Raw genomic sequence first — 9522 nt, 5'->3', positions numbered from 1 at the left:
CTGTTTTGTATTTTCACAGTACTTTGGCCATATACTGGTATAAAACTTATCAGATGATATTCAAGTTGTTTGCCTGGCTGTCCCCCACCTCCCTTCTTCCTTAACCTGATCCTTGGAGACGTGTGTCTTCTTGGGATCTCACATGGACTTCTTTCTGAAAATTGGCAATTGTATTTGCTTGTTAAATGTCTGCCTTCCCAGCCAGATAGTGAGCAGAGTCAGGGTCTGTTTCTGGTACTAGACATTGAATAAGTTTTAGTTGCATTAATGAATTTCTTTATTCAATGCCTGCACAGTTCCTGACACATATTATATACCCAATTAAATGTATTGAAAAATCTTCAAGGGGTGTACCTTATAAAAATTACAGTGCACTAATATAATTCAAAGAGCACGTTGGCTATAGAATTGGAAGTGTATTAATGAGTTCACTTTAATGAGTAAGGCTCAAATGGGAATAGGTACTCTGCCCTGTGTTAATATTGAAGCATCAGAGAGTAAAAGTGATGAAGACTCAGGGATACTTATTTAAGCTTAGTAATTTGCAGTTGGTTTCACAGATGACACCAACACTACCAGGTAGTACAGCATTGCTTTGGTCTCCTTTTCATCTTTGCAATAGGTATTAAGACAATACCTACTGGGTAGAAATCCTGGAAGGTATAAGCGAGGGTTAAACCTCATTTATTGAACTCCTGGCTTGCCACTGCCATAGCTGTGATCACAATACACATTTGAAATTCTGCCGTGAATCTTCTAAGATCCTGATGCCAATACTCCTTCAAAAGACTTGTGAGTTATTTTCAAAAGAGGATAAATATTTTCTATCTTTATCATCAAACATTTACTGAGTGCCTACTCTGTAAAAGGTTTTGTGGGGAATACAAGGAATATTAAACATAGTCTGTTTTAAAAGCTTTTCATCTTTTCTAGTTTTTATATACCTTTTACCAATGGCAAAAAGCAATCCACTTTTCTTGAAAGGTTCTTTGTATTTTAAATACTGTAGAATAGGCTGACCTTTATAAGTAGATATTAATAAAGGCACGCCGAGTCTCTGTGAGGGAGGGGGCTGAGAAACCTGCAGGCCGTTCTGATCTCAGAGAGGCAGCAGTGAGCAGTGGCCTGAAGTGAGATCTTAGTTCCCTGCCCAGGAATTGAACCGGGGTTGCCTGAATGAAAACCAGGAATCTTAGCCACTAGACCAGCAAGGGCTAGAGGCTAGGGACAAATTTTCCTGGCTCTTGCTCCCCTTGAAAAAATGCATTTCCCAAGGAGGCAAAAACTGTGAAAACAGGTACAAAGTTTATTATTAGAGACACAGAACAACAACAAGTGGGAGAACAGACAGAGAAAACGGTTTGTTAAGACAGAAGCAAGGAAGAGATACACACCAGAGAGAAAGGGTGTAGGCGTCCCGCTAGTGAGGAGGAGCACAGTAAAGCGGTGGTTGAATCATTGACACAAGGCAGTCCTTCCGGGTCTTTGTTTACCTTTGGCCAATTGCCTGGTTTCTTTTTCCACACCTGCCCTGCCCTTGGGCCCTCCCCAACATGCGGGTGCACCTTTTTTCCAAGATGGATTCCAGCCCAGAGGCCTATGGGGTGTGGGAGGCTTGGCATTACATATTATGGGGTGGTGCCACCTCCTTTATGACCCCCAAGGAGCCTTTCTGTGCATGTGCAATGTCTCCCTTGCCCCAAGGATGGGAAACATATGACCTCTTGACCTTTTACTCAAAGGGTTTAGGCCCTCTCTGTTCCTGCCATGTCTGTTATCTTAAAGTGTCCTCAGGAGACAAAGCCTGGCTATTTACCCTGTTTCTGTTGTTATTTCTATTTCAAAGTGCAAGTGGGAGGCTGGTTGTAAATATCTAACCTGGAGCCCACCCACCTCTTGTCTCAGGAAATGCAGACAGGAGGCTAGTTGTAAGTGTCTGGCCTGAAGCCCGTCTCCTGCCTCAGTTCCAACAAAGTCTATGGTTCCAACAAAGTCTGAAGACATTGAACATTCATCATGTTCATCTCTGGTCTAGGCACTGAACATTAGAAGGCAAATAAATCATGATTCTGTACACGGTTCACAATCTCCATGGGTCTACGACTCCATTTTTATTCAGTTAAACCTTAAGCAAAGGTCACCAGTTAAGGCTGTTTTCTAAAAGCCAAAAGAAAGTTGCAGCAGCAGCAGCAGGATGAAGCTATACATCTGGGAATAATTCTAATTCTAGTGTTCTACCTAAATGTTCTACCTATGGCGTCAGGGTATGCCTTTAGAGAATTTCCTTATAAACCACTAAAATTAGACTAAAGTACTTATTACACACAGTGCCTTCTGACTGTACTTAATAGAATCTGAAGGTAATCAGTACCAGTGGTAGGATAAAATGACCTATAAATGGAAAAGGTATAAAATAAAAGTAGATATCACCTTCCCTTGAAATTCAACTCTTTGCAAATTCACATGTAAATTAGCTCTTGGATAATTCTGGAGTGGGAAGGCAACGCATATGTATTGAGAACCTACTATCTATGTACAAGGTACAAGGCAGGGAAAAACTGGCATGAGCTTTACCCCCAAGAAACAGAGACAGAATTAAGGTATATGTAAATATCTATGATAAAAGGCAGGAAGTGATAAATGCCACAAAAGAAATACAAGAAAAATACTGAGAGTTCAGAGGGAAAGAATATTTCTGGCTTCCAGCATGTAGCTAGTGGAAGCAAAGAGTGCTCATGCAACCGCTGGGAGCAAGATTATTCCAAGAACAACGTGACCAGGGTACAGAGACAGATGCTGACTGTCCAGTGAACACTGTTGTGCAATTACACAGGGGGAGAGAGGGGTAAGGGTTCAGATAAGAGAAGGGTGGTATTTCCAGGGAAGGCTGGAGCAAACTGATAGAGGATCTTACTAAGGAAAATGGACTTGATGTTGAGCCAGACTTCCAGTCAAGGTGACATTTTCAATTAATATTTTGAGACTCCTCTCCTCTCATTGTGCTTCAAAAAGAAAAATAAGAGACATAAATGAGAAAATTCACATCTTATAGCCGTGATTAAAAGATCCTACACATTTCCACGTATCAGAAACAGAACCAAAGTGCAAAATGGTGATCAGAACAAAGCCGTGTAGGTGCTAGACTCTCTCTGTATGTGGAAGCAGGAAGACACTGACCAGGGTTCAGCTCTTGCAGAACAATAGAGACTAACAGATCTCCATGTGTAGCTAGAGACATGAACCAACCCTGTGGGAGACTGTTACACGGTGGCCTTCAATGACCCATTTTCCTATATTCACGCCCTTGTCTAATCCCCTCCCACATCAGCTCTAGGCTTGGCCTTGTGACTCATGCTATGAAGCAGCTCAGGTAAGATACTGAATGATGAGAAGCTACCTGGAGAGAGGCCCTGGAGAATAACAGTTCATCTTGGGCACTCCAGGGGCAGATGAACTGTTATTCTCCCATTCACTGGTCACAAAATCAATCCAACACTTCACTGTTAACTAAATAATTATTTATTAGGCATCTACTATGTGCAAGACATTGTCCCCACACTGAGGATTATAAGTAAATTAGACAAAGTCCAGCTCTTGTTGAGCAAATGACCAAATTCATTAAGCTCACAATTTTCACCCAATTCTTTCCTTAAAAGCCTTAAAATGGATTCTTTGTGTCATCTCCCTTATCAAGTATCTCAGGCAGTATTTTAATCTCATCCAACTCTGACCATTATGCCGTCCAATCTGTTTCCATCTCCAAAGGGCCTCCCACCACACCGCCATAGTCACAGATTTATGATCTGTGCTGTGCTATTAATGCATTTTCTGCCCTTGTGGCTTAGATAATCAGGGACATCATGCATCGCTGGCATTTATCGTGTTTGCTTTAAGCTCTCGGGGCTTTCTCACATATTTTTATTTTGCAACACACTTTTGTGGGTTGAAAAATTGCAGCTCACGTTCCAAAGCTATTAGTATGACAAATATTCCTGTACAATGACCAGTGAACTCTAATAAGGCAATAGGCCAGCTCCCCCACCTCCACCCTAAGGACCAGCTCCATCCCAGCCCAGACCGAGCCTCAGGGATCCAAGTGCAAGTTGCTGGGTGGGGTTACTGATTGTTGGGGAGAAAGCCGGGGGAGAGGTTTTAGAAGTGGAAAGCCAGCTCTCCTATAGTTTTGTCCAGAATTCCCTCTGATATCTCCCTCTAAATGGCACTTAGGAAGCAGAGCCACTAACCAAAATGTGGTTTGAGTCGGTTTTAGGGCAGATCCAGGAATCCAGTATAAGCCAAGAATTTTGTTCACAGTCATGCTTCTCTTTGGGGGGATAATCCCTTTAATGTGTAAAGTACATTGTATTTTTCAAATTGCTTTCATTTATGGAGTGAAATTAACAACTCTGAGATACAGGGAGATGAGATGATCACTTGGCCGGTTTAGCAGGAGAGGAAGCTGAGGCCCGTGAGGTGGCCTCATAATGCAATTAGGTGGCAGAGCTTGTCCTTCAACTCAGGTCTTTTCTCCTTGTCTGGGATTCAGCCCCTCTTCTTAACCAGTCAAGATGAGCAAAGTGAGTCCTTTAATTGTGCAGTGTCCCTTGGATCGTCTGCTGACCCAGCTCTCAAGGGAATTTAATCAAAAACTGTTGAGGAGGAGAGAAGGGGAGGAACTGGATGAAGGAACAGAGCGAGAAACTGAATGCTAATACATTTAAGAAACTAAGTTACCTGTGAAAGAAACTAAGTTACCTGTGAGCCCTTTCAGAAGCCTGAGAATCAAATAGCACAACTAGAAGAAAGAAGACCCATTGACACAAAGGTCATAAAGTGAGGACAAGAGGAACAGTGACAGGACAGGTGTGACTGGGCCAACACCAGTAAATGATGAGACCATGGTAATGGCCGCACTGTGGGGACTGGTCCCAGGCAAGGTCAAGAGCAGCTGTGTCCCCAGGGCCAGGGACTGAGAGAACTAAGGCCAGGAAGGAAGCAGAGGGCCCAGAGCCACAGGCCACACAGAGAACTTCAGTGAAGGAGGGGAGAATTGAGGAACTGCTTAGGAACCCTGAGAGAAGAAGGGCAGGGATTTGGGACAGGATCCAACAATTCTAACATTCGGCTCCAGGAGAAACAGAACAATTTTTTACTATATTTGTTTATTGTTCTCTATCTCCTTATTATTATACTGTTCCACATGGTCTGGCCTGAGAAACTTGGGTTACACAAGTTTGATCAGGACACAGTTTCCAATTGTATGGAGGTCACAGTGTAGTGGGGAGATAACATGAACACAACTATTTACGAAAGCATGCAATAAATGTTGTAATAGATTATGTGTGTATCATCTATCAATCTATAATCTATCTATCTATCTATCTATCTATCTATCTATCTATCTATCATCTATCTATCTATCATCTATCTATCATCTATCATCTATCTATCTATCTACCTACCTCTCTCCCTCCCTCCCTATCTACCTACCTATCTATGCAAGATATTTGGGAGAGCGTCAGTTTTTAAGTTATCTGCTAAGTAACTTAGTTCTGCTAGAGCTGCTAAATTCCCTCTGTTATATCAAACTTTTCAGTAAAGTCTATGCCATCAACAAGTTATTTGTGGGAGTATTTGAGCAAAAAAGCAAAGGAAAAAGGCTTGTGCTCCCTTCCCGGGTAGCTGTGGTGTAACAGAGAGATGAATCATGTGGCCCTGAGAATTGAGTTGTGCATGAGACTAATAGCTAAGTACAGAAACGTGGAGCAGGAGGTGACTGGAAAACACACACACCCACAACAATGTCAGGGGCACCAGTGGTCTGTCCTTCATCAAGTCAAGTTCAACTGGGGGGTTAAGTCAAGGTGAACTGAATCTCAAAGGAAAGACTGATGTCCAGCTGATTTTTGGGTCACATTTATTTAACCTCATTTAGAATCTTAAACCTTCTGAGCACTACTTCTTCAGTTTCCCCAAAACTGGAGTCTAGTTTTATTGTGTTCATGTCTCTCCCACACCTCCCACTTCTGAATTCCTTTCTCTCCTTAAAATATTTACTTCTTTAGCATAAAATTTACAGCGGTAGCATATTAAATAATACACAAAATTCTCTGGCTTGAATAATGTGTTTATTTTCTTTAAATACACTTAAATATGAAACAACAGAGTAGTTTGATAAACTCAAAACTACAAGCTGGACAGTAATCAGATAATCAGTGCTGATCATACAAATCAAAATCTGCAATAGAATCAGAATAATTCACAAGAGAGTTGCAATTAGCAAAGGACTTGAAGACTATGCAAATTGCCTCATCTGCTCTGAGTAATTAATCACAGGGTACCTGTCATTCCATGATGATCGAACATTTTTCACTCACCAAAAAAAAGGGGGGGGGGCGGATAAGGCAAAATTCTTCCTCTATTCCTTGGTGTGCAGAGCATCTTCAGTTAGAAGACATCTGTCAGTGAGCCAGGGAATCCTCAGCTGGTGTTTAATGGGAGCTGGTGTCGGTCTGGATTCACCATGCTACTATGTAAAATGGATTTTTTTTTTTAACACCTGGAACAGTGACAGCAACTTGGCAAAGCAGCATGCTGTTTAAAATGACAGAGATGAGGAACTGGGGATCAAGGCTGAATTAAGGATTTTCTCGATCATGAAGCCCATGGGTGGCCCTTTTCTCCTTTGGGAAGCGGCAATGCTTTGGACATGCTGGTTTTCCATTTGTACAGGTTCTCGTGTGAAAGGGGCATCTGTCCTCACAGCTGTGACAAAAGAAAATAAATATGACAATTCAGAATCAAGGACTAAATTCTAAGGAAAAACTGTTCTGATTTGATTACGTTTTCAAAGTAAATTTTCCAGATGCATATTTAAAATGTAAATATAAAATCCTGGATGGTTATCCCACAGGGTTTCAAAATCTATTAAAGCACAATTGCTAACTTTTAAGCGTTCTATTCATCGGTAAATTTCGTGCTATATAAATCCAATGACAACCCCTTCCTCAAAGAAAAAAACAAACATGTGGATATATATTGAGAGAGAGATTGAACTAAAGAGTCAGCTGATCTGAAATAACAATTGTTTAAATTTCATCAACTTTAATTTTTGCTTAAGATCCATAAGCCAACAATAGCAGGCAGGATTTTCTCGATTTCACAATTAATCATCACTCTATATACTTATTCCGTAGTTGCCAAACCTCTGTTTTACTATCAAAAAGGGGGCTTGGCACTGAAAAATAAAATTGGTTTAACAAGGAATCTCACCGAATCTAAATGGTATTTACATTAAATGTCAACAGGTCAAATTAAGGCTAAAGTGCACAAGGCAGTCACCTGCAGGTGTCTGGGTGAAATATCTTGTGCTTCTGGCAGCAGCTCTCCAGAGTTTCTCTGCACTCAATGCAACTGCAGTTTTCTGGGTGCTGGATGAGATCTCTGGGACATGGCGTTTTACAGACACACTCGCAACGATCTTCATCAAACTTCATGTGTGGACCGCAGAGAGCCAGCTCCTGGAGATGAGCGTGATCTAAACAGGAAAAGTGTTGGTCGAATAGCTGTAGCATGGAGAACGTGATCACAAAGTTGGCTGTATACTTTACATCATTCTAAAGGAATTTGGATTCACCCAATCTCCTTTGTTATAGGTTTTCACCTCTAATATTTTCAACTCTGATTTCACAATACTAACACAGAATTCATGTGTTCTCTTAAGTTTATTATAAAAATATTATATGCTGTATTTTTGGATAAGATTTTGTAGACATTTTTAGGTTGGTGACTTGTTAAAAAAAGCAAACTTTCACAACCAAGTATTAGTCATAAAATACAGGATGTCTAAGAATTATGAGTCTAGTCCTTCCCAGTTTTTAGGTAAAAATTAAAAAAGGAGAAAAGAACAGAAATACTGGCACTGTAGAAATATACCTCACACCTTCCAGGCTATGGGTAGAAACAGTGGTGCATTTCCTCACCACATATCATAATACTAATATATAAGATACAACAGTGATAATGAACTTTGATTCCACAAACATCTGTTGGAAGACACAATCAGCTGAGAGAGGAGGGTCTGAGAGGTTTTTGACACACCTAGCTGACTGATATTTCTTCTAGAAAATGTACAAACAACTGGATAACTACTGCTCCAATTCTGATCATCAAGCTGAAAGTCATTGCAAAGAATAGAAGAGATAGAAACTGGAAGAACTTGACAATGTCACCTTAGCATCTTTTTTTTCCAATTCCTTTTTTTTCCCCAAGCTCTTTATTGGAAAATAATTGCTTTACACTCTTGTACCAGCTTTTGAGGTACACCAAAGTGAATCAGCTGTATTTATACAGATATCCCCATGTCCCCTCCCTCCCACACTTCCTGTCCTGGTCCTCTAAAGCATCACCCATCATCAAGTTGATCTCTCTTTGTTATATAGCAACTTCCCACTAGCTATCTATTTTACAGTTGGTAGTGTATCTATGTCTATGCTACTCTCTCACTTCGTCCCAGCTTCCCCTTCACCCCCCACCCCCCAACCCCGTGTCCTCCAGTCCATTCTCTGCATCTGCATCCTTATTCTTGCCCTGTCACTGGGTTCATCAGGACCATTTTTTTTTTACACCTTAGCATTCTTGAAAGGCTTGAGGAAAGTTAAGTGTTGAGCTTCTTCCCCAAACCTGCTTCTCTCCCAGTTTGCGTCCTTTAGTGAATGGTGCTATCACCCTTGCTCACCCACCATACTGAATCTAATTACCATGTCCAACCAGTTCTGCCTCCCTGAATTTGTTCTTTTCCATCATCACTGCCAGTGCCTCAATTCAGTCAGTACCTTGTACTTTTTGTGCAGATGGCAGTCACTCACTTCACCACCACAAGTTTTACCCTTTCAATCCATTCTCCAAATATCCAATGCAAATCTAATCATGTCACTCTACTGCTTTAGTTATCTTAAAAGGTTCTGTCTTTCCCAATAAAAGTCAATTTCCCCACCAAGACATAAGAACCCTCCATGAGGTAGACCCTATTAACCTTCCAGACTCATCTTTTGCCTCTCTTTCATGTAGCCTATGCTTGTCCATACCAAATTATAGTACTTTCTTCTGTTCTCGGGACGTGTCAGGGTCTCTCAACCCCATGCCTTCCACCTTGTCCTTCTCTTTGCTAGTCACCCTTTCCCCCGATACCTTTCCCAACTTCAAGTTAGTTAAGTGCCCTTATCCTGTGCATATTTCCATTCTGTCCTTTCTTGCATCGCTTACATTTGTCTGTTTATTTCTTTGTTTCCTCCATTAATGAAAAAATCCTAACGGTTATAGAGATCAGGTCTCATCGTTCTGGCATAAAACAGGAACTTGATAAACATTTGTTGAGTTTATTTGTTGTAACAGAAGGGTCCTGAAGCAGGCCGATATATGCAGACTCTGAAGAATCCCATCTAGCATTCTAAGACATTGGGTTAAGCCATATGGTCTTGCCAATATCTGGCCATTAATGATGTATCAAAATGGCAGTCTCAT

At 41.1% G+C, this 9522-nt stretch overlaps 1 protein-coding gene across 1 annotated transcript in view; it reads right to left on the bottom strand.

The window, feature by feature from the left end:
• Window positions 1-6115: 6115 nt before the first annotated feature.
• VEGFD (vascular endothelial growth factor D) overlaps window positions 6116-9522 on the bottom strand; it is a 38190-nt gene continuing 34783 nt past the window's right edge. Inside the window, exons 6-7 of the mRNA XM_057717731.1 lie at window positions 7342-7537; window positions 6116-6765 (exon numbers count right to left, since the gene is read on the bottom strand). Coding sequence (XP_057573714.1) covers window positions 6639-6765; window positions 7342-7537 — 323 coding nt within the window. The 3' untranslated portion in view covers window positions 6116-6638. The remainder of the gene's footprint in view (window positions 6766-7341; window positions 7538-9522) is intronic.

Source organism: Hippopotamus amphibius, chromosome X (assembly GCF_030028045.1).
Source record: "Hippopotamus amphibius kiboko isolate mHipAmp2 chromosome X, mHipAmp2.hap2, whole genome shotgun sequence".
Classification (NCBI taxonomy): Eukaryota; Metazoa; Chordata; class Mammalia; order Artiodactyla; family Hippopotamidae; genus Hippopotamus; species Hippopotamus amphibius.
This window is presented reverse-complemented; position numbering and strand designations above follow the sequence as displayed.